The sequence below is a fragment of the Papaver somniferum genome, chromosome 11 (genome assembly GCF_003573695.1).
Source record: "Papaver somniferum cultivar HN1 chromosome 11, ASM357369v1, whole genome shotgun sequence".
NCBI classification, from domain to species: domain Eukaryota; kingdom Viridiplantae; phylum Streptophyta; class Magnoliopsida; order Ranunculales; family Papaveraceae; genus Papaver; species Papaver somniferum.
The window spans coordinates 67,767,135-67,792,254 of NC_039368.1; the positions used below are offsets into that span (position 1 = coordinate 67,767,135).

The 25,120-nt window shown below is 34.4% G+C and overlaps 1 protein-coding gene and 3 long non-coding RNA genes across 10 annotated transcripts; 2 read left to right on the plus strand and 2 right to left on the minus strand.

The window, feature by feature from the left end:
* Positions 1-7,740: 7,740 nt before the first annotated feature.
* Positions 7,741-8,157, plus strand: LOC113324513. The gene has a single exon (XM_026572836.1). The coding sequence runs from the start codon at positions 7,741-7,743 to the stop codon at positions 8,155-8,157; it is 417 nt and encodes a 138-aa protein (XP_026428621.1).
* Positions 8,158-8,735: 578 nt separating this feature from the next.
* Positions 8,736-10,252, minus strand: LOC113321892. The gene is made up of 3 exons (XR_003346907.1): positions 9,520-10,252; positions 9,311-9,373; positions 8,736-9,229 (listed from the first exon to the last, which is right to left on the minus strand). It is a non-coding gene; the product is annotated as an uncharacterized LOC113321892 (long non-coding RNA).
* Positions 10,253-12,159: 1,907 nt separating this feature from the next.
* LOC113325371 lies at positions 12,160-16,753 on the plus strand. Of its 6 annotated transcripts, XR_003348008.1 has the most exons (8): positions 12,160-12,735; positions 12,849-13,335; positions 13,743-13,809; positions 14,552-14,662; positions 14,910-14,968; positions 15,137-15,316; positions 15,797-16,014; positions 16,220-16,753. It is a non-coding gene; the product is annotated as an uncharacterized LOC113325371 (long non-coding RNA). The 6 variants fall into 6 exon arrangements; XR_003348005.1 differs by having other exon boundaries at positions 14,910-15,316; XR_003348006.1 differs by lacking the exon at positions 14,910-14,968.
* A 1,372-nt stretch (positions 16,754-18,125) lies between these two features.
* LOC113321389 lies at positions 18,126-19,484 on the minus strand. Of its 2 annotated transcripts, XR_003346630.1 has the most exons (4): positions 19,457-19,484; positions 19,067-19,134; positions 18,315-18,372; positions 18,126-18,216 (listed from the first exon to the last, which is right to left on the minus strand). It is a non-coding gene; the product is annotated as an uncharacterized LOC113321389 (long non-coding RNA). The 2 variants fall into 2 exon arrangements; XR_003346631.1 differs by lacking the exons at positions 19,067-19,134; positions 19,457-19,484 and adding an exon at positions 18,863-19,056.
* Between the last annotated feature and the right edge of the window lie 5,636 nt (positions 19,485-25,120).

Sequence of the window (25,120 nt, forward strand, 5' to 3'; positions counted from 1 at the left end):
TTTGATTCTCATGATTCGGTCAAAAAAACAAATCAAAAAAAAAAAAAGAAAACTAACAAAGAATCAAATAAGATGATTAGAAAACATACCTGGAACAAACAATCTTCAAAAACGATGTCGGGATTTTGAAGCTGCATCGAGAGGAAAGAGAGAAAAAAATGGATCTGAAAAAATGAGCGAGTAGAAATATGAAACTGGTTATAAACCTCATAGAGAAGGGGTATTTCGGTGATTTTAAAAATGCACAGAAAAGGTCCCGCACGTGTATGGACCAGGGACTAAAAATTTGGGTCAAATTTTATTGTTTTCTTTTTATTATGGACCTCTAGTTACTGGGCTTTAGTGGGTGGACCTGCCACTAACTAAGAACACCATAATAGTACCTATAGGTAATTCCTACATATCAAAATAGCATCAACGTTTACAGGGTATATTGAGATTTGAAAGGGACAAAAAGCTTTAGCAATTTCTCCAGGCCACGTAAATAATTAGAAATTGTGTTGCAAAAATATTTGCAGCTACTTTGACAGCAAAAACCTAAGCAGAGGCAAAACAATGGAATTTAGCCTCTCCTCGAGTGCGGTTTTGTAAATTCCATAAAAATATAGTCTTTATATTTGGAAATGATTAATATCTTGAAATCGAAATAATATCTGTAATTTAAATCCATGAAATTTTTATAATTTTGAATATGTTTTGTTTTTTGAATACCTACATTTATTTTCTTGCACATTTTCTTCTAAAGAATTATCAATTATTGTTTAGGAATATTTTCTATTTTTTTATTATGGAATGTTCAGATATTAAGAAAATTATGATTAAATTTCATGGTGATGGTTTGTGAGGAAAAAAGAACCGGATGCCTGATGTAAACTGAAAGTTAGGTTTTTTTCCTGCACAAAGAAACTAAAGTGGAAAAATTGCTATAATGGTGGTTTAACAACCAAAAGCAACATCAACAGAGGATAACACTAAAGAAAGACTTTCTTTTAATCTGTGCAGCAAACAATAAAATTCCAAAAGCTAAAAAAATCAACATAAATCAAGCCATTTTCAAAGTTTCAGACGCACAGCCAGAGAAGCAATACCAAATACGTACAGTCGGACGGAGAAGCAATTGGAGAAAGAAGCAAAAATCCTCTGATCGACAACATTTTTAGGATGCATACAAAACAAACAATAGACAGACATATATCAGAAAATAGAACCCTAAATTGAAAAAAGAACAAAAAAAAAATCAAGAGAGAAGCAGTGCAAAGTAAATGGCGTTAGTTGTACAAGCATGGTTGAAACAAATAAATGTTGTGATTATTGATATTCGGAAAGGAATAATCCACTGGTGACTATTATTTTGACTGTCCCTGAACCTCCATCAGACCGTAAGATGTGGATTTATTTATTTAGTAAGAACGGTATTACCTGTCAGATAAAGGGCAGCAGCAACGTCAAATGTCCAAGGAGAGCAGTCAAGATGTAACTCGTCTGATCAGATAAAGAGGTAAGGTTAAGACCCATCAGATCAAGGAGAGCAACGACTTTAGTATCCAGGAAACGAAATAAACTATATTATGATATAAGAAAATCAAAATAAGATATGATACGCCAGATTTTAAAAATAAAAAAACCTATATGGATAACGCGCAGCGGCTCGTGCAAAATAGAGATATCAAATATGTCACATGAACAATTTTGATTTCACCAGATGTTATTTTGCAGCGATTAGAATCCCATGTTCAATGTCCAGCACCTGCAAATCCAAAACCATCAATAAGTGAACATCAGGTATAAAGACCTGTATTTTACTATCAAAAAATTTAACTCTAACTGTGTAAAAAAAAATACCGGGAAAATAATGAGATCTTACCCTTGCAGCATTATATAGTGAGCATCCAAGGAAAAATTTCCAATTAGACAGAATATGGAAGTAGTGAAAAATTCTCCAATTAAGAAAATAATAACACAATATTGATGAAAGTTAGATATCCTCATATCGCCGCAATTAGCGTTTGTAGATATTTATTTTAATTATGGAGAAAACAAAGTTAAGAAAAATAATAGTGAAATTAGGACGATTTTTTTTCCATGCTCGTTTGTTTTGTATCAGCTTCTTTTTGATTATAATATTTTCTATCAATTATTTATCCAAAATACTAACAAAAATTCCAAGTGATGTGCAGGACCACTAACAAAGATACACGCAAAAGAGATTCATCGCCAGATCAAAAGGTTAGTACCCATGATCGGGTTAATCAGTTTTTTTTTCTTTTTCGATTTATCTATTTTGGAGTTTAATTGTTAGTTCGGGTTGTAATTGGGAAAATTCTTTTTATTAAGACTGTAAACGGACATTGGACATTTGACATTATTTATTTATTATTTGATAACCATTTGATTTATTGTGGGATCGTGGCGTAATTCGTTGATTATCATGATGTAATCGTGGATTTTGTTATTTAATTTGTTGATTATCATGATGAAAAAGTGGATTTTCGTGATTATCATGATTGAGAAATATATTTAAGATATTTTAATTTTTCCATTAATATATATTTGGCATGTTATGAGATTTTTAAAATCTAGCTATTTTAGGTGAGAAGAATATTTTAGATTTAGCTATTTTATTATTGGAATAAATAAATATTATCCTTGAATTTTATTGGCTTAAATTTAATAACTTTACAACAACAAAAAAACTGATGGGGCCAGAATCAACCAGAAGCGAGAATTAACGTGGAGTTCTAGTGAATGTGGAGCTCCGGTGAATGAGAACACGTTAAAAAACTTTGTTATTATATAGAGAATATGAGAGAAGATTTCTTAAGGGTTTGACAGAAAAATTCCTGGGCGCCCATAAAAGCGTCATACGGGCGCCCCCTTTTAAAGTGGCATCTTCTTTACCATTGGCGCCCGGTGGAAAATAATGCCACTTTGACGCCTAGGCGACGCCTTGCACAACATAGCATGTAAAACACAATCGAAGACAAATCAAAACAAAATTTACAAGCAATATTAGCACATAAATAATATATTTTAATCAAAAAGCTAAACACCAGTACTAACTTAACTTGGATTTCAAAGGGAAAATTTTGATATCTAATATCAAAGTTTGTCAAGTACTTAGTTTATATGATTGTGAAAAAACAACCCTTTGTCCTTAAGTGATAAAATGAGTGGGGAAAAAGACATTCTAAATGTTTGTCAAGAGAGTTATTCGAGTATTTCAGAGAAGAGAAGTTCTTGAATATTGGTAAATCCAAACTTTCACTGAGTCATTGGAATTTTGAAGATGCCCTCATCACGAAGGCAAAAAACTTGGATAAAGAACATTAGTTAGGATTTCGTGGTTTGCCATTAAATTTGTGAAATCCGCGTTTTTTTCATTCAATTGTTTCTTGTTGTGGTAATCTAGTTGACATACATACTTCCACTCTTAATCTTGATAAATTGAATTGCTGCAAATTAAAAGTCTCAACTGATCTCAGTAAAATTCCAGTGGCCTTAAATTTTCAAGGTCATTGGTTGAGTATCGAGTGGCTTCAAGATCGATTGGATGATTATCAGCAGTCTCATCATGATCATCATAGTATCAAATCAATGGTGGTAAATGAGGAGGATAATCAATGCAAAATATCCGCTCAATCAACATCGTCAACTCATAATTCTAGTCTGGCGATTTCGGCTTCTATTCCATCCAAGACTAAATCAACGCCGGGAAATATGGTTAATTCAAATTCAAAATCTTCTTCGACTACAAACTCGGCGGTAAAGAAGTTAAATAAGGTTTGGAGGAGAGTAGCTTCTACTCAGCTGAGGGATAACCTTATGAAGCCTAATGAACCAAATTTTAAGCCGTGTGGAGAAATTTGTATCCCATGGGTCACGGTTCGCAAGAAGAAAACGGGTACGGGTTCGAGTCGTGATATGTGCCAGATGGGGAGAGTGTTACCTATGGGTATCGGCTCTACCATTTTGATGGGAACTCATGCCCATGACCTGAACCGTTTTAGTGTGTTGGATCAAGATATGGGCCAGATGAGGGGGATGTCTTCTAATGAAGAATTCGGTCCTACCATTTTGATGGGAACTCCTGTCCATGATCCAATGAATCTAAACCTGGATTTTAATAGTGTGGAGCATGATGCATCTAATTTGAAGTCGTGAGATAATGGCACTTTATCTTCTCAAGATAGATCTTTTTTTAATTCATTGGATGACTATCAAACTGTGTTCAGTTCAAAGATAAACACTCCAACATCGTCTATCTCTAGCTCAGTTCACTTACTTCCAGTTAACTCAGAATTCACTAATATAGATTTGAGTGATAAAATTTATGCTCAAATAAGTTTTGATAAGAGATTGGGTATCTCTACTGAGCATCCAACATGAGATTAATATGTAAGAAACTCATTATCAGAGATTCTAGACCGGTGTTGGATATGGAAATCCCTCTGAAAGAAGATGATGATGGATTAGGATCTCTTGAACCCGATGAAGTGAATGATACTCTTCCTTGCAGAATGATGATGATCAAATTGAAGCAGTTCAATGTACTTTTGATTCTGAAAACTTGGAATTGGAATCATCTTTCAATCCAATTGCTTCTAGGGCTTACTTAGAAGGTAATTGATCATAAGATAATGAGTTGGAACATTAGGGGTTTGGGGCATGATTCAAAGATAATTGCAATCCTAAATGTAATTTGGAAGAATAATCCCACAATTTGTACAATTCAGAAATCCAAGACTGAAAGGGTTGATGATAATCTTATTCGTTTTCTGTGGGGAAGCACTAGATGTAACTACATATACTTAGCTTCAGAAGGTTCTTCAGGAGGTATTATTTTCATGTGAAAATAAGGCATTATTCACATGGAAGATCATTTGATGGGTGCATTTTCAATTTCAATCAAATTCAGAAATGCTTCTGATAATTTTGTTTGGTTGTTTAAATCTGTTTATGGGGCTTCAAATTCAGGTTATTATAATCAGTTCTGGCAAGAGTTAAGAGATATAAGAATTCTATTTGATGATCCTTGGCTAATTGTGGGAGATTTTAATGCAATTTTGTCTGCTGATGAAAGAAATATTCTTGGTGGTGCTTTGAGGAATAGAAGATCTTTTAGAGCTTTTGTTAACAGATTATCTTTAATTGACTTACCATTGGCTGGAGGGAGGTTTACTTGGAAAAATTCTCAACAACAACCACTGCTGATCAGGTTAGATAGATTCCTTTTATCTCCTGATTTTAATGAGCATTGCCCTGCACCTATTCATATGAGACTTAGAAGACCAGTTTCAGATCATACTCCAATTTTACTGTGTCGTAACTCAGGTGACAAGATTAAATCCCCTTTTAGGTTGGATAATTTCATATTACATCATCCTGAGTTTCTCAATAACCTCAAAATATGGTGGGATTCTCTTGTCTTTAATGGTAAACCAAGTTTCATTTTTTCTAAGAAGCTGCAGGCTATAAAACCTTTCATTAAAGCTTCGCAAAGAAATACTTTTGGTAATCTTCAAACTCAGCTGGATAATTTAGAACTCACCATTGATGTCCTGGATTCTCTTGAAGAAGTTATGGGTTTGTGTGATGAAGAGATAGTGGAAAGATAACAAGCCAAACTGCAACATTCTTCTGTTGCAATGAATATAGCTAGAAAAGCAAATCAGTGAGCAAAAATAAAATGGGCTAAAGAGGGAGAAATCAATTATGCTTATCTGCATCATCTAGCTAGCTTCAAATACAAATGCAACAGTATTTCTTGTCTTTCAGTGGATGGTGTTCTAACTTATGATAAAAAGCAGATTGCTACATAAGCAAGGAATTTTTATTCTTCTTTATTCACTGAAAAATATAATATGGGACCAGGTTTTGATCATCTTGTTATGCCTACAATTTCAGTTGGTGATAGTATTAATCTAGAGAAACCATTTTCTGAAGAAGAAGTTCAATCTGTTATTCAACCTTTTGGATCCAATAAAAGTGCTGGTCCATATGATTTTATTATGGAGTTATATAAATCTGCTTGGAGTGTGATTAAGAAGGACTTAATGTTGGTGGTGAAGGAATTTGAGGATACTTGTATGTTGGATTGGAGGATAAATTTCACTAATTTGACTCTGATCCCCAAGTGCAATGGAGTTGTGTCTCTACATAATTTTATACCTATCAGTCTAATTGGTAGTGTTTATAAGATAATATCTAAACTGCTTGCTGAGAGAACGAAATTGGTGCTTCCATCTATAATAGTTGACTATCAAGGGGCTTTCATACAGGGGAGGAAGATTCAAGATAACATTCTTATTGCTTATGAGCTTATTGACTCAAAATTGAGACAACATGATACAGGTTTAATTTTCAAAGTAGACTTTGAGAAAGCATTTGATAATGTGAATTGGAACTGTGTGGATATTACGCTTGCTAGGTTTGGTTTTGGGATGAAGTGGAGATCATGGATTAAATAGTGCATTTCTACTCCAAGATTTGCAGTTTTATTGAAAGGTGAAGCAACTGAATTGTTTAAGATTCATAAGAAATCAGGCAAGGTGATCCTATATCACCCTTCTTCTTTATTTTGGTAGCTGAGGTGCTCTCTTTATTGATCAAAAAAGCTGCAGAGGAAGGTCTTATAACTGGTTTTTCTGTCTCCTAACAAGGTACTTTAATCACTCATCTTCAATTTGCGGATGATTTGATTGTGTTTATCAAAGATGAAGAATCTCAAATTCAAAATTTGAGAAATATTTTAATGGCCTTTGAGATTATATCTGGTCTTAAGGTTAATTATAGAAAAAGTACTATTGTGGGATTAGGTCAGTTACATAATGCAGAGAGTTGTGCTGATATTTTTGGTTGTTCTGTGACTCAATTACCTATGAATTATTTAGGAATTCCTCTTGTTAGCAAGTCTAAGAACAAAATCATTTGGAATGACATCATTCATAGACTTCAGTAAAAACTTTATAGCTGGAAAAGAAGATATTTATCTAAAGGCCAAAGGGTGATAATGATTCAAAGTGTGCTTTCTTGTCTGCCAATATATTATTTGACATTGTTTCAAATGCCTCTGTCTGTTTCTAAATAAATTGAGAAAATCATGAGGAATTTTCTTTGGGGTTCAAATATTTCTTATTTACTCAAGCTGAAACGATAGCGAGTCTTTAATCAAACACTAGGAATAACTTGGACGGTACCAAAGACTAATGTCCAAGGATCAATCAATATCAATCAACAACCAAAGGTTGGATTTCCAATTGATGATCTTAACGCACAACCTGTATTATTTCAATTATATAAAATATAATGCGGAAAAGAAATAACACAGACACCAGAAGTTTTGTTAACGAGGAAACCGCAAATGCAGAAAAACCTCGGGACCTAGTCCAGATTGAATACACACTGTATTAAGCCGCTACAGACACTAGCCTACTACAAACTAACTTCGGACTAGTCTATAGTTGAACCCCAATCAGTCTCTCACCGATCCAAGGTACGGTTAAACTCCTACTCCTCTGGGATTTCATTGAAATTAATTGAGTTTATACGCCTCTGCCAAAATGTAGAGGAGATATTGGGATTAAGAAATTGCAGTTGATGAACAAGGCTTTACACTCAAAATAGATTTGGAGAGATGGCTCAGAGAAATTTTCTCTATGGAGAAGAATTATAAACAAAAAATTTGGAGGTGCATAAGATGCTTTTCTGCCTGCTTTGACAAGAAACTCTATCTGTCATAGTATGTGGACAGAAATCTTGAAAGCAAGAGAGTTTGTAAAAGCTGGTGATGTGTTGAATATTGGTTCTGGTGTATGTATGTACTTCTGGGATGATGTGTGGATTGGAGAATACCTTCTGAAGCAGCTCTTTCCTTCTCTCTTTGTTATTGCAAGACAGAAAAATGCTTTGGCAAGTGAATTGATATCATCCGAAGGTGCTTGGATTTTAAATTTCCCTAGGAATTTAAATGATCAAGAGATGTTGGAGTTGGAAAACTTATTACAAATTATTGGTAACCCTTCTCGGCTTGTTAATGAGGATTCAAGACAATGGCGCTATGGAGAAGACTTTTCAGTAGCAAATGCATATGCTGCGCTTGAGACTGGTGGTCTGTTAACCTTCCCTGACAAGCATCTGTATAACTCAAAGGTTCCATAAAAGGTCTCTTTCTTTGTCTGGACTTTATGCTTTAATGGTGCTCCCACTTTGGATTATCTTTTTAATGCTGGGATGGCGCAAAATCCTAATCGTGTCTTATGTGATGATTGCTTAGAGACAAATGAGCACCCTTTCCTTCACTGTAAGTTTGTTTTTGATATCTGGTCTTATTTTCTGAAAAGTTTAGATATCAATTGGGTATTATCTAGAAATGTCAAGACCAACATATGGGAATGGGGAGATAAGTGTAGAAGGAGAGCTAGAAACAGAAAAAAGAAAATCTGGAGTATCTTGCCATTTGCCATTTGTTGGTGTGTTTGGAATGAGAGGAATGCCAGAATTCATAACCATAGGAAGAAGGATTTGGATCAACTGATTTCTGATGTAAAATTTTTGATGTTTAATTGGGGTATGAAGTCTCAATTATTTGCTGGTTTTCATTTGTCTACATTATTATGTAATTGGAATGCTGTGATGTACTCTTCCATGTAATTTTGCTATCGTTTGTCACTTTTCTGGTGACATTTCGATTCTTTTAATATATTTTGCCCTTTTTGTCAAAAATAAAAAATGTTTACTCCCAGAATCCCAGAAAGATATTATTCTTCCCAAACATGATACCTTGTGTCATCTCATGAGGACCCCCATGCCGCACTGTAAAAAAACAAAGAATATGAAAACTAGAGTTGTAAGAAGAAAGAGGGCCATTCTTATGATGTGATTCAAATTTTATTAACCATTGGTTAATAATGAATGTAGACAAATACCAAATCTGGATAAACAGAAGAGAGCTTGTTAAATATTAACATGCTATTTATGTGAAAATAAAAATTAAACTAGTTTAAGCAAAATTTTACAAAGTGAACAACAATTATATATATCTAACTAACTAAAATCATATCATTTTCAAACCTTTACAAAGTGAACAGCTATGAATTCCATTAGAAGCCAAATTAGCTGAACACATTGGTGGATTTGGTCCTTGTGATTCCCTGGACTCTAGTTCCCCGCTGCAGAGCTTGTATTCTTCTTGGTGTGACTTATTTGAGTTTCCATTCTTTCAACTTTGCATCTATAAATTGTAGTCAAAATTTAACTTACAAAGCCTTGAACATCAATTTGTACCGGAAGAATTGAATAGAAACATAATTACCTTTGATTTCCTGACCACTCGTTTCCTTCTTTCCTGCACCTTATTGTGTAAACTCTCCTGCTTCTGTAATAGTAAATATAATGTCAGTAAATACGTGTACATGGTTGACCAATATTTCAAATTTAAAACGTGAAGCTGATAACTGATCAAGACATGTAGTATATAAACGCATCCCCAACACCAGCAAAACACGGTTAAAACATAATTACCTCAACAAGGTTTTGATGAACCAACTTTTTTTCTTTCTGATGTGTAGATTCTTGCGATTAAAATAATTTCAAGTTGTTACCTTTCCTGATGGTCATTTGGCCATCAGTAGAAAATATATCAGTGTATTACGGTTCACTGCATGTCGCGCAGTCATTAGACCTTTCCCCATACTATGCCTCATCATCAGACCTATTCCGATACCGTGTTTCATCATCAAACCTTTTCCCATACCATTCCTCATCATCGAAGCTTCCCCCATATCATGTCTAAGCATCAAGCCTTTACCAATACCATTTCTTAGCATCAGGTCTTTGTCTATTTCGTGCTTCACTAAAACACTCTTACTTTTGCAGGCTTCCGGTTGCAAAATGAGAGATCTGAAAACCTGTAAATCAACATTATTTTTTTATGTGACAAAACATAAATAAAAGTTGTTTTACACAAAAATCCTAAAGGAATCTTTCTAAAGTACTAATGCATACAATTAATATTGACTTGATCATATACTTCATAAGAAATTCACTCCTCCCGGATATCTCTAGAAGCAAGGGGATGTATACTGATTATAAATTTATAATCCAATCTCAAACTAGTTTGGAGAAAAGTAATGCATGTTACAGATAGGTCATGCCCTCACTGCAATAGTAACTATAGCAGGTTACCACAACAACAATAATAAGAACATCTAGAATCAGAATCTAGTTTACAGAACCTCTACCAAATGAAGTAAAATCACTACAAACACCTTGGAAAGCATCAGATAACTTCAAAGACTCTACACAAAAACTAAAACTCTACACAAAAATGACCCAAATAAAGCATCAGATGACTAAAAAAACAAAACTCTACACACAACTGAGTCATTCACAATCATCTTCAACTGAAACAAAATATACCCAATACTTCAAATCTACATATTACAAAAAACAAGAACACCACAGTCAAAAACTGATGAGATATTAATTACAACACCGCAAGTACACGGCTATCGATGAGATAATATACAAAATACGGGTTCGTTCCACATGGACTAAAGTTGTTACCTCAATTTTCTAATAAATTCTACGCCAAAAAGATGTAATAATTATTAAACTAATAAAAGAAATAAACAAATAAGAAGAAAAACCTAGGGTTTAGATTTCACCACTATGACACAATTAGATAATTATAACTATTTTAAATAATATTCTCTGAACAACTACTCAATACGATTTAGGACACATCAGACGTCTTGGAAAATATAACTTTATAACCATTCGGTTCTCAAAATACTAACAACTCTCAGTACTTAAAAATGATGGTCTCTAAACAAGAATATAGACTCTTTTAAGCAAGCACGAGGACATGTAAAAAGAATTGTTATCATGATAAACGAGAACATAGGACCCAAGAGAATTATTATTAAAATAAATAAAACTCTCTAAGATACATAATCGGGCTTCCTCTTTGCCCTAGTAAAGAGATTACCTGACCATTACAAAAAGGAAGAAGAAAATAAAAGAAAATGAAACTCAAACTCTACTGCTCGACGAAATCGACCTTCCCTTTACTGATTGAATAACATGGTATATATAGGGTCAGAAGAATCCTACCTTCCATTTTAATTCTCATCATTACATCATCAATCCAATAGAAGTTTGCCATGTGTTAAGTGATAAACCAATTACCCAATGATAGTGTGCCACATCGTCCTTTTCTGCATCACTTTACACCATTTAAAGGAAAATAATACCCAATAAGTGAGAGAATATTTTGGATTATTTCTCATGCATGCCATTTATTTTCTCAAATCTCCAAATCTTCACGTATTTATTTCTGTGATGCATGTAGGCAATTATTTCCTAATTCGTGCTTTTGAAAATTATAACTCATTTGGATTTGCTTAATGGACGGATAAATTTGCATGGTCCACGGTTTGACCCATTTGCTTCGATCTTTGTTCCATTCCAAAATCCATATTTTCTGCGCACAAGCCCAGTTTTAACCGTTTTTCGAGTCATAACCCATTTTATTCATGTACCTATAAAAATAAAATAAATACCCAAATTAGTACAAAAATGATCACCAACAATATATATTATCAGGACTAATTAAGACACAAATATGTGTCTATCAAAAACCCTAATTTTTTCAGATACTAGTTAGCTCATAATAAAAAACCCTAGCTCTATCAAATGATTTCGGATAAAAATAAAATTAACAAACTAGATTATACCTGATGATAATCCACCAAAATCAGAGGTTGAATGATTTGATTTATGATTTTAGGGAAAAAATTAAGGTTTAGAAAAATTATAGATTTGATTTCAAATTTTTATGGGTTTTGATTAGATTGCAGATTTGTTGAAACAAAGTGCAAAACCTAAAATCTAAGCAGATTTGTGAAGAAGAAGAGAAAGGCTCTCTTGTGGCGACCGAAAAATCATCATTGTTATAGAAAGGGGGATTTTGTGTTTCCCCTGGAAAAAGATACCTATTTTGCATTACCCTCTCTAAAAAATATTTAATTGGTAAATCCCCTGTCCGTTATAACTGCCGCGACCACCCGATTATCTGTGCATGTGCAGTACACTTGTGTATATAATAAATATAAAACTAATCAGACTGTGTTGCGATATCCTAGTAAACCCTAGAAATACCAATGTCATCTTCTTCCCTGCCTCACCACCAAACCATTTGATTTTCGAGAAAACTAGAACTCCAATTTTCCATTCTTCATCTTTAACTATCGTGCCAACCAATGTTACGTTCCAACAAATTCAAAGATTCAACTTTAGTTGTTATTAGGTTAGTAACATTTATAAAATCCCTCAAAAATTTATGAATCACGGTAGACACTAACGACGAAGAAGAATAACGAATTGATATATTTTAAAGGATTTCATTGAAATTAACTTAGGGATTTCAATAGGGTTTGATCAAATCGTAATGGGTTGGAAACACATTTGATTTTGACCGAAAATTCAAGAAATCGAGGTAGAAAATTCATAAATTGAAGCTCACCTGAAAGTAATTGTAATCAAGTTTCAAAGTTAGGTCTAATTTTTGGATGATTGGATGTATGCGCTAAGGATATTTGAGAGATGATAATTAAATGTATGTACTGATAAAATCTTCCATCTGTTTCATCTAGAAAATGGGATTTGATTACGGATTCCATCATTTGAGTTGCATATTGCGTCAAAAAAAGAACACCTTCGTAGGTTAATTTGTGCGTAAGTGAATGATATTAGTAGTTGACTACTGATTTTCAATTGTTAATGCTTTAGAATTTCATCTTATTGTTTCTTCTCGAGCTTGCCATTAATGGGGTTTACTTTATGCTCAGAAAGAAGAACAAAAAGAGATTAGGGGAGAGAGATAAAGTGACATTTCAGCACTGGAACACGTGCATCACACGTGCTAACTTAACCGCCGGTCACAACAGTTATAACGGACAGGGAGATTTACCACTTATTGATTTAAAAGGGTAATGCAGAATAGGTATTTTTTCAAAGGGGAAAATACAAAATCATTGTTATAAAAAGGCATGAGGTTTGTCTCCATGATAGCTAGGGCTATCTGACGGACGTCGTTTAACGAGGACCCTCATCCGGCGATCGGATACTCCGGATGGGTTTTCCGTTGGACGGTTTAGAAGCTTCGAGTGGTATGTTGGTCGTTATGGGTGAATGAAATCCGAAGCCGCGCGTTGAAATATCCCTATTGTTCCTACGGCTTTGAACCAACTCCTCCCTCTGAAAACACTGGAATTTTTCTTCTCTGTTTGATGATTTTCTTCTCTGTTTGACGATGGAGAGGAATAGAATCGGAAGGTATACCTGTTAAAATCCTAGGATTATGTTCTTAAGATTTTTTTTCTTTTTCTTTTTTGCTTCTTCTGATTGTTTGCATCAAATTTATATGTTGATAATTTAGGGTTTTTTGTACCGTTGATTTTGTTGTTTTTCGAATACTTTTATTAAAATCAGATTCGGGTTTCAGATAATAACTAGCTTATCACTTTGAACCATTCTATCTTTTCTTTTAAATTCGGCAGGAGGCACTACCACTACTACCAGAACTTACCACTGCACCTTTCGTCATGCTTTAATCAATTTTACTTACCCGTTTGCTTATATTATTAGTTATACAGTCAGTGATCAATTAAATTTTGATTTTGGGTTTAATATCAATAACACAAATTAACAAATTTATGGACTTTTGGGTTTTGTGATTTCAGGGATGAGTAAGTTATATTGGAGAAGGGAGCTGCTGTGAATGAACTTCTGTCTCAGTGCTCAGGTTAGGTGTGTGCATTCATCTCCTTTTTGTTTTTACATGGCTTGACATTGAAACCCTGATATGTGCGCTATGTGGTTCTCTGATTTGTTTAACTATCCATGGTAAAGCTTTGAAAGAAATGCTTTCGGTGTTCATCGATTTCCTACAGCCAGATGATTACAAAATAGGAAATTCGCAAGTGTCGATTCCCATTGCCATTGAATCATTTATCTAAAGTACAAAACACAATTCACGTTTCATGGCTATTAGTTGTCTTGAATTTCAGTTTCTCTCATTGCAAAATGCGCATGTACATGTTGTGGTTTTGGGTAGTTAATGCAAGTCAGGATTGAATCAGGATGCGGAGTTGCATATGTATCTTTCTCTGTCTGTGCTCACCTTTTGTCTATTCTTATACATAAGCAAAATTCGTTCATTTTTAGAATTTTGGTCTGAGTTTATAGCAAACTGTTTGTTCTGTATCAATTTTCTGAAATTTGTATTATTTGATGCACCATAATACTATGAAGTGATTGGATGTGCATTGTCGAGTAAAAAATAACTTGGAAAGATTTGCTTATAATGTTAGAAAGTAGGTCTCAACTCCTGAATCATCTTAGTGGCGCAGTTTGTTCTTTTCTTAGTGAGATCACGTTCCTGAGTTTGTAATTTAAAATATACAGTACTTTGACATTATGAAAATCTTTGCCTTCTTAATTGTGTGCATCAGTTACTTTTATTGATTTATCGTTTGATTGTGGAGCTTAGGCATGGACATTGCTCTAGGTTATCTGTAGATCTCAATTTGCACGATTACTCTTCAACTGCAAGGGCAATGGGTTGGTTCAGCTGGTGCTCCTATGTTACATAATCTACAAGGTATTGTGCAATGGGTGTGTGCATCGTGCCAACCATGTCTAACAAAGAAGGTCATTGATATCGTTATTAGTTTATTAATGTACATTTTTGCATAATGAAATATAGACAGGTCCGGTTTCCCTTTTTACTATTACAAGTATACATGTCTTGCTACGTTGATTATCCTTATGATCATAAATATATCTGTATAACTATATGTTAACCATCATCCCTGAGCAACACTAATTTTCCAAGCGGTAATTTGTAGTTGGTGGTAGCGGGGCAGTTACTTATGAACGCAAAGAAATGGCTAGGTACCATGACTAGGTCTGTCTGAATCCGGAGGGTGTCACTTACATACAAAATAGCATTTTAAGTTTAAAAAATTAATAAACTGATCATTAATCGAGTGGGGGATGTAAGTAAACCCGAAATGTGTCATTCTTTATCCCCTTTCGATGCTTCCAAACTACTAGAAGTTATCATTTTCTACAGGCTTGATGGTAAGCTCTATCCACAGAGAGAAAACAGGAAGGAAAGAACCGAGATTGCCAGGGATGGTGAGTTTTCGCTTATTTGTAAATCCCAATTTTCATGTCAAATTCGAGGAGGGCATGACTGGATCTTTTTCAATCTAATTCATATTTAGTCGGCAAACTAAATTTGTCCCGCCAGGTACTTTCTTCGTTTTCATCTTCAGATTTTACACTTCAAAGAAATTTGTGTGTGTTTTCAGTTTAAGAGTCTTCCATCTCTGTATATGATTTGTATTATTCATCTTCAAAGGTTTCTATGGTTCTTCAACACCCAAAAATTCTTGCCAAATAAATGTAACTGCATTTCCAATTACCATTGGATACTTCATAGAATTTTAACTCATATCTAACTGTTTAGTCACCGAGAATCTCAAATAGTATGTACAAATTCCTGATCTTTTCTTATCTCAGTGCTTCTTAAGAAAGTTGTTATTTATTCTCATTTGGAGTCTGACATTCTTTGGTTGTTGGAGTCTGACATTCTTTGGTTGTTCAAGGTTTTGAAGCGATAGGCCATTTAGTCATATTATTTTCATTAACATAAGTATGTATTTATGCTTTCAGTCCTTACTCCTGCGGTCCTTGCATCGACGTAGTAAGTTTTTTTTTTGATATGCAGCTTGAAATATTAAACCAGACGGGTGTCATGAAACATGGGGTACTGTTGAGTTCGAAAATATGTTAGATGTTAAATATGGAGGTTTCCATTTTGAAACTGAAGATGTTCGTACTTCGTAGAGAAGCTGTTGATGAGGGTATTTTTGGAAACTGGGGATGCTTATAGTCGGAACCTGATGAGATGTACAATCATCTATTTCCATTGGTTAATGCCTACAGGTTGTTAGCTTATACTTTTTTTCCTTTCATTGACATTGTTCGTGACATCTCAAAATCTCCCCTTTCTTAGCTTTCTATTCGTCACTTTAGGAGAAGCAGTACATTAAAAAATAGAAACCCAACATGAATGCAAAAATATGTCATATATTTCCACATCTATGTGCATTTCACTAATTTAATTGGCTGATATTGCTTTTTCATGCAGGACTATCGTCATCATGTTGGACTAGCATCTCATGTGAACTCCAAAGAGTTTATCTTGATTGCTGGCTTTCTATCCTTTAGGTGGAGATCCAAAAAGTACTCAGCCCTATTTATGTAATCTTTGGTAACATCCACTGTAGAGTCCATTTCTGAATCCAAAGAGTTTATCTCGAATAGTGAGAGATCCTTTATAGTCATTAACTTTGAATCTTCTGTTGAATTTTTGTAGTTTTTTTTCTTTCAAAAATATCTTTCAGCAACCGATTTCCAGTTGAATTTCCATGATTACAAGTTTCCTCCTAGGCCAAAGAGAAGGCTAATGCCCCAATAAGGGGAAAAGTAGGCATAAGGGAAAAAGTAGGCTATTGTAGATTTTCCATGAAAAAAAAAGTATCAATTTGCAAAATGAAATGCGTAATAACTGTAAATTTGATTCACTTTCTTTCAGCCTATGGCTGAAGAACATGCTTTTAACAGTTTTTTACTTCATTCTGATGTAAGTTGCCTGTTTTTATGTGGTTTATTGATTTTGATATATCTAAAGTTAATAAATACGATTTATTTTGTAAAGTGTTCTAATTTGCCTAGATTCCCTACAAAATTGCCGCTCAGATATTAAAATTGTGATTGTGGAGATATTTTTTCAACTGTGTAGCTTATTGCGGAGACATTTTTCCAACGATATCTTTGCCACCTGAAGTGGGTTGGTGTTTATATTTATGAGCTTTTTGTTGTGACAAGCATAGCTGCTTACACATACAGAAACTACCCAGTTTGACTTACAAGTATGGCGTATAGATATAACTATATTGGGCCAACTGCTTAATTTAGCAAGTTATTAAGGTTATGTTTGATAGAATTTGATTCCATGGAAAATGTTTCTTCCGTCATTCGACTGCAAATTTATTTGCATGAAATTATCGTCCCATTTACATATATGGTACAAATAATATTTTAAATTTAATTCCATAGAAAGATCTTTTCCTACTAAACCAACTGTTGAGCTGGTGCTGCCTGTATTTCCTTGCCTCATGCGGGACACTAATTTCATGGAATACAATTTCTATGGAATGTTTACTTTCACCGTTATCAAACACCACTTAGGAGCGTGAATGTAGTAAGAATGGTTCCTGAGATGATTTAACTTCTTAAAGTTGGAGTCTGTTGAACCAAATGTATATTTTAATTGATTTTATATTTATTAATTTTCAGGTGCAACTAAAGTATTTAACTACGCTAAAAGATTTAAGAACGTCCTTTGCAAGGTAAGAACTCTACTATTTTTCCATGAGATAGCGTTGATGGTGAACAAAGTATTAGCCTCAGTTCATGATTTCATATTTTACTTGCACTAAACATCCAGAAAAGCGTAGGTTCCAAGTTTATGTGCAATAAAAAATCCAATACATGATTTCCTTAGAAGATATCCTTGGAAGATATCTGTATCAATATATAATGGAAACCCGATCGTCAAAACAGTCATATCTCACAATGTTTTTGCTAAGCACATCACTCCAGTTGGTTCCGACCTGATTTTTATGGGTAAGATTAGGGCTGCACATGGGTCGGTTTGGGTCGGTTTTGGCCTCACCCACCACCCGACCCACTGATGGCGGGTAACAGAAGTTGTCACCCGCAACCGACCCAACAACACAATGGGTCGGTTGTCACCCGACCCATTGTGACGGTGGGTTTGGTCGGGTGGGTGGTGGGTTACCCACCATAAAATAAAATGACATTAGTACATTACATTAACAAGGAACAGAGTTATTGAGTATAAGTGTATAACTGTATAACAGTATAAGTGTATAACAAAATTGATAAAGCTAACAATAAAAAGGAACAGAGTTCAATTGTTCAAAGCTCAAAAGATAAAAGAGTGCATTACTATTGAGTATTGCGTACTATACTAAAGCCTAATATCATATAAAGCGACCAACAGCGAGTCGCTGCAAGCCTGCAAGTTTGTGGATGTTTTACCTCCGAATGGCTGAAAGCCTGAAATAAAACGAAGTCTTTAAATTAGTTACAGTAACAAAGATGAACTCAGAAATATCAAGCTACTGACAATGACCCTTGGGCCTTGGCGTCATTACCTTGTCTATGAGTCTATGACGATAGAAGAAGAAGCAAGGTCACTGAAACTGAATAGCTCTGCAAGCGAAATGATTCAAATGAACAATTAAACTGAATAACTCAGCTTCATCATAATCTCAACATCCAAATTCAACTATAAGAACATATAAAATATCCTAATACTAAGAACATCAAGATAACAGACAATATACAGATCAAAGCAAAATTTGAAAAGCCAAATTTCAAGATTCTCAAACCATAGAAAACAGTATAACAAACATCAAACAGATAACTGAATTTAAGAAATCCAATTGATATGAGGTACACGACATTGTGACAATGCCTCTGACATGTTGATATAGAGATAACTATGAGTGATCTTCGGATTTCAAAAGATTTTTGTTATAGATTACTAACATAACAGGGCAGTTAACATAACAGGGCAGTTAATCTATTCACATAGCATGCATTATGTTTAGTAAACCATGTACTTTCATGTAATAAACATGTTGCAGTAAAACTCACAGTGTCATGAACAACAATAGAGCCAAGGAAAATTTAGACATACCAGACTCAGCAATATCAATCTCCTCCTCCTCGACTCCAAGGGTAGATGAATCCATGTCTATTGGTGTTCGTAACCAATTTTGTAACAAAATTAAGGCCTCAAGTGTCTTGGGCTTTAAGGAGCTTCGAAAAGGATCCAAAATTCTTTTTCCGGTACTAAATGCTGATTCTGAAGCAACGGAAGAAACGGGAATAGCAAATATACCTTCTTAGTTTTCCTAAACCAACTCTGATTAGTTGAATTTGTTACATAAGTCACTACCCCACCGACACCTTACAGCATAGATACACAATACAAAAATTCTTAAGTTCAGACCATACAACTTATAAAAACTTCTAAGTTAAGAGATTATACAAAATTTATTGAAGTACACCAATTTAATTCTAACATGTAGCTTCAACTGAGTCCTAGTGGTAGGGTTGCCGAAGGCCTTATGTTAACGACAGAAACATCCTCTCAACAAAGAGAGAATGAGCTACAAGTAGCTTTTGCGATTCACCGCTAGGACCATTTTTATCATGCTCAATGAGATTCTATCAAACTTCACCTAAACAATATAAAAGGAACCAAAATAAGCAAAACAGTTGGATATACCTTCTTAGTTTTCCTAAACCAACTCTGATTAGTTCTTCTTCAAACTCTAATGAACTGAACTTCAGTTCTTCAATCTTGACAAACCCTACCATGGAATAAAAAAAAACATTAGATTCAGATAAACAACAAAGTGAACAAACCATAAAATGGAAAGGACATATAAAAGGAACCTAAATAATCAAAACAATTTCATAGTTGGATATACCTTCTTAGTTCTTCTTAAACCAACTCTGAGTCTCTGACCAGTTCTTCTTCAAGCTCCAATGAACTGAACTTCAGTTCTTCAATCTTGACAAACCCTAACATGGAAAAATAAAATAAAGGGTATTAAATTCAGATTCAGTTCTTCAATCTTGACAAACCCTAAACACATAAACATTCAAGAATCCTTTGAATCTACTGAGTAAACTCTTCATTACTGAGTTCTAACATAGTAACATCATACCAATTCATTCCAAACTGAAATTAAAAAACAACACCCTAAACAGATAAACCCTAAATTGAAAATTACTGAGTTCCTAATCTTACCTTCCGTTATTGGTTTGCTTCTGGTGATGCCGATGATCCACAAAGAGAATCTGAGACTGAGAGAAGAAAAAAGAATGGAGTTGGAGACTTGGATGGAGATGAGTCTGTCTGAGAAGGAGAGAAGACTCAGAAGAGGGAGAGGCCGCAGAAGAGAAGAGAAGGAGATTGCGATTAGGTTAGGTTAAGTTAGGTCTTTTATACATCAATTCAACGGCTCTGATAATCCATCCTAGGTTAGATCTAAGGGTCAGGATCCTACGTTAGTTTTGGGCGGGTGGGTGGGTCGGTTCGGGTGACGGAAGTTTCTACCCGCAACCGACCCAAAATAGGTGGGTTCTGGCGTGCCTCACCCGTAGTCGACCCATGCCTCGGCGGGTTGGGTCGGGTGCGGGTATTTTTGGTCGGGTACGGGTTGGGTCGGCGGGTTGGGTCGGGTATGTGCAGCCCTAGGCAAGATCATTTGATCTAGCAATGTTTTTTCTAACCCCACTAAAGGCTCACTTTTTAGTTTATGCTACATGTTTAGTTAGAAGTAAGATCTAGCAACTTCCTGGAGGTTGGGTATCGATAATTTGATAGTTGATCCTGCATCCAAAACGTAAGAGAGGCTGATAGTATTAGTTGGTAGATTAGATAGTTGGTTCAATTATATTGTGCATGGCCATGTTGCAAATTAGGTTATAGCACACTGTTTTTGGAAGAATGACTGAACAGACTTTATATTGAACCTTTTGAGATTGTGAGATCCTAACCCGTCAGTATGTTTGATATTGGGATTGTGAGTTCTTGACCCGTCAACATGTTTGAGGTGGAGATTATGAAATCCTTCTTGCCAGCATGTTTGAGATACATTTAGTGAAAATAAGTTCAAATATGTAAGATTGGTTGACCTGCCTTTCACCAATCAAATGGACATTCCAGTATATTTGAAGTGTCGATCTTTCTGTCTTATTTTGAAGTTCTTCCTTCCAGGGTCATAGATTATACTCAAATTTACAAGAACCATAAGAAGTTGTGTACCTCTCTGGGAATTTCTAAAGGGAGCCATGTTGGATGTCGTATTTTATCCAAGATTACGGACCTTCCGAATGGCTGACTTCAGCAGTGTTTGTCATAGTGATCATCTTTCGTAACAAATTGGTACATTCTATTTGTTTTAAAAGTCTTCCTCTATCTCTAAATTAGATAGAGAAAGCTTCTTATTGAAATTAGATATATATTGTCGATTTTTTTTTCTTGATATGTTGTCTAACATCGAAACACGGATTGTTTAAAATATATATTAATGGTACTTTCAACATTAAAGTTATTTATCATGATATTCCAAAAAGTCTACATTATTCGAAAAAATAAAATTTGTTGTTTTAGCGTTTTATCTGCTACTGAACTTGCTTGGAGTTGGTTAATAATTGTCATGGGAAATTTAAAGTAAATAATCATATCAATAATTAAATCCATACAGAATAATATTTTTCCATGACCTTTGTTTTAATTGTTTCTTTTTTTCTGCATTTCAAAAAGTATCGTATCTGGCTTTTGTGATAAGCATGTTGTATATAGATTTTGTGATACACATGTTGCAACAATGTAACATAGATACTATAAGGAAGCATATTACAGTTTTTTTTGTCTATTGTTATTTGAAAGTAAGTTTACATATTTAAGCATATAAGAACTTACAGCTTCATGTTTTCCTTCCTTCAAATTTCAACAAAGATGTCTTAGATTTTTGTGCTGATATTTGTCGAAAATCGAGCTTTTTTTTTTGTTATTTGGTCATTCCGTCATATACACTTTTATTGAGTTTTCATTTTTTAATTTGAAGATCGTGACCTCAACCATTAAAGGCTTCCATGAAGTCACTGTAAAACCGGAAAATAACGAAGTTTTCGTATTAAAGCAGTTGAAGTTTAAGAAGAATAAAAGAAAGAGAAAAATAATTTTACATAACAAGATAGTTCAAACTTCGGATCAAAATAGTTTAATAGATTAAGAATAGGTTGTTATCAAACAACCAATGTTAGGTACGACACAACAACAAAAAAACACTACAAATGGATCCCTTATTTTCTTAATAGAAAATTGATGGATTCCGATGACAAATATGAGATGGAACAATATATACCTGGAGAACTGTATGGGTACAAACTACGTTTTTGTTGTTTCATCTGATTGAGTTTTACGAATCTAAAAAAGATTGGGTAAAAAGATCATTAAAATAGGATCATATAGATATACATAGAAAAGAAGAAAAAAAACATGAACTGTTATCATTACACTTTTAAGTATACAATAATCTTGACCTAATTCTTTCTATTTGAAGTATTATACCAATCCTTTTTTCCTGAAGAATCTATACCAACCTTTGGGTGATAAGAAAAACCAGTATTACATTATTATTTCCTATTCTAAACACTTTTTTTAGTAGACTGATTTCTTTTAGCTAAAACTGGAGCTTAGACATATTGACGCATTAGTGTCACGTCGTTGTAGTCCCTGTACTCGACTACATGTCCTTTGTGTATTCTCGATTTAGGTTGACTAGAATAGTCTAACAATCACATGTTAAGTAAATCACATTTGGTTTGCTAAAAAGTAATACCACAATGTACTTTCGAAGTAAAGCACCGAAAATTTAACTTTTCATGGAGTTGACCGAATTTGAGCCCATTTGCTTTGTATCATCTGTAATATATTGAAATATATTTGGTAGAGAAATAGGTCACCTAATTTGTTGCTCTCTCATCGTTATGACCATTACATACTAAACTATCCTAATTCACAGTTGACAACATGGATCCATATGTTCCTTTGATTTCTCTGTTTCGTTCTTCAGTAAATGACGATTTGTTTTAAAATAGATCAGGGATAAATATTAACGAATAAAATCAAATGAGTGATATTTTTTTCAAGATATTTTTTGGTGGAACTATGTGCCTAAATATAGACTGGTTCAGTTAGTACCGATGATACTAGGTGTTTAATGATGTTATCCACTGATGTATGAGTAACCTGGAATATGATGTAAGTTATCCGCTGTATAATTGACTAAGTTGTAGTCATTTTTAATGTATCGTTGAAAGTGTGTATCCTACGGATAAAGTATGTATTTTTACGAGTAAAATGAGAGGTTGAGCCGGCCCCGGTGATCCCCAGACAACTAAAAGACATCATATGAGTTTTTGCATGGACGACTGAGAAATTTTGAGAACTGTTACGGGGGGAGGGATGTGGGTTACGTAGATATATAGTAAAAAAACATCAACAACTGAAAAACATTCAACAACTTGGTTTTTGGTTCATCGTTCGTGAATCTTTTTCTTCCCTAAACGTCACCCCATCCCCCTCTCTCTGTTCCACGAAACTAACTTCATCCATTAAAGAACTAATCAACAACAAAGTGCCTCAAGATTTAGAGGAATATTGTTAGAAAAAACGACTTTGTTATACCAAATTTGCATGGACTATGTTTTGATCTCTAGACCTATTGCCCACTACTTGTTTTTTCGTTTGAATAGATAAAACAATAGTCCCACATAGGGGTGCACATACCCTACCCATACCCGCCAACCCTACCCTACCCGCCAGTTTTTTAACCGTATCCTACCCTATCCACTATTTGGCGGGTAGGGTGGAGGGTAAAAAATTTCTTAACCGCCGCTAGATGGGTAGGGTGGCGGGTAAAGCTCGAAATTATCCTACCCTACGCGCCTACCCGCCTGTTTATACTATTGATCTCTGCCGTTGGTTCTCGTTTAATCTCTGCCGTTGATCTTTCAACTATTGATCTCTGTCGTTGCTTTATATTTTCCTACAACACTAAAAACTAAAAAACTAAAAACTGGATTCAGTTTTCGTTTAGAACTTCAAATATTTATCTCTGCAGAGAAACTCTGATTTACCAGTACCTCTCACATCTCGTTTAGAAATTCAAATCTGTTATCAGATCTCGTTTAGAACCTTTTAATAGGTTGATTCAAGGTAAGATCTAACTTCAAAGTTCATTTTGTTTCATTTTTTTTTTGTGTTAAATTGATTGAAAAATCATAAGGTTTCAATGTTTCATGCATGTTGCTGGATATGAGGAATCTGAGTTTGGAAAGCTAATGAAGGGTTTAGAGAGTGGTTCTTCCTCCTAATTTGAAATCCAAACTAATTTTCAGGTGAAAATTTGAATAATTTTTTTAATAATTTGAATGGGTTTTTCTTTTATATGTTGTATTGCTTGGTGATTTTATTTGTATTTGAAGAAGTTAGTTGAAATCAGTTGAGTAATATTGGTTCAACTCATTAATTCTAAATTTCAGTGGTGTTCTCTAGATTTCAGTGCTGTTATTAGGACCCTTTGAAACAGTTATCTGTGGGGGTCTTCTTATTAATTTGATGGTGGTGGTGGTGGTTGAATCCAACTAATTGAATCACACAAATAGTCTATCTTGGTGAGTGCTTGCTATTGCTATCAGTCAGTCCTATTATTACTAGCTATAGTGATGATAGTCCCAACTATTTAATGGTGGCTTTCTTTTTTTCCACTCATATTGGTTCAACTCATTAATTCTGAACAAGACCCTAGTGGAAATTCAATCTAATTTTTGGTTTAATTTTTTCATTTAGGTGCTTATGATGGTGAAGAGGCAGCTGCACATGCATATGACTTAGCTGCATTGAAGTATTGGGGAAGAGAAACCATCCTTAATTTCCCTGTAAGTAATCAATTTCTCAACCCACCATTTCTCCTAATCTAAGACCTTTGCTAGGTGGAGGTAGGACTCAGATTAATAATCTCTAAGTCTAATTCTACTGTCTAAGTCAATACAACGCAGAATAGCACTATCATCGATACCAATAAAACCCTCTAATTCTCCAAGGGTATCTTAAGCAAAAGACGGATATAACTACTGTCTAATTCTAAATTTCAATGTTGTTCTCTAGATTTCAGTGCTGTTATTAGGACCCTTTGAAGCCTGTTAACTTTTTTTTGCTTTCTATTCATATCACTTGTTCTTTCTAGTGAGGAAGCATGGTTGAGATTACAGAATTGATGTCAACGAGACCTCCTATTCCCTCTCAAGATGCATCTCAATCCGTGCAACAAAGGGTCAGGGTTGTTATATCTCCGCCACCTCCACCTCCACC

Bases quoted from the DNA above. Each gene is read 5' to 3' on its own strand.
- LOC113324513 (XM_026572836.1), top strand. From the start codon at position 7,741: ATGTGGACAGAAATCTTGAAAGCAAGAGAGTTTGTAAAAGCTGGTGAT.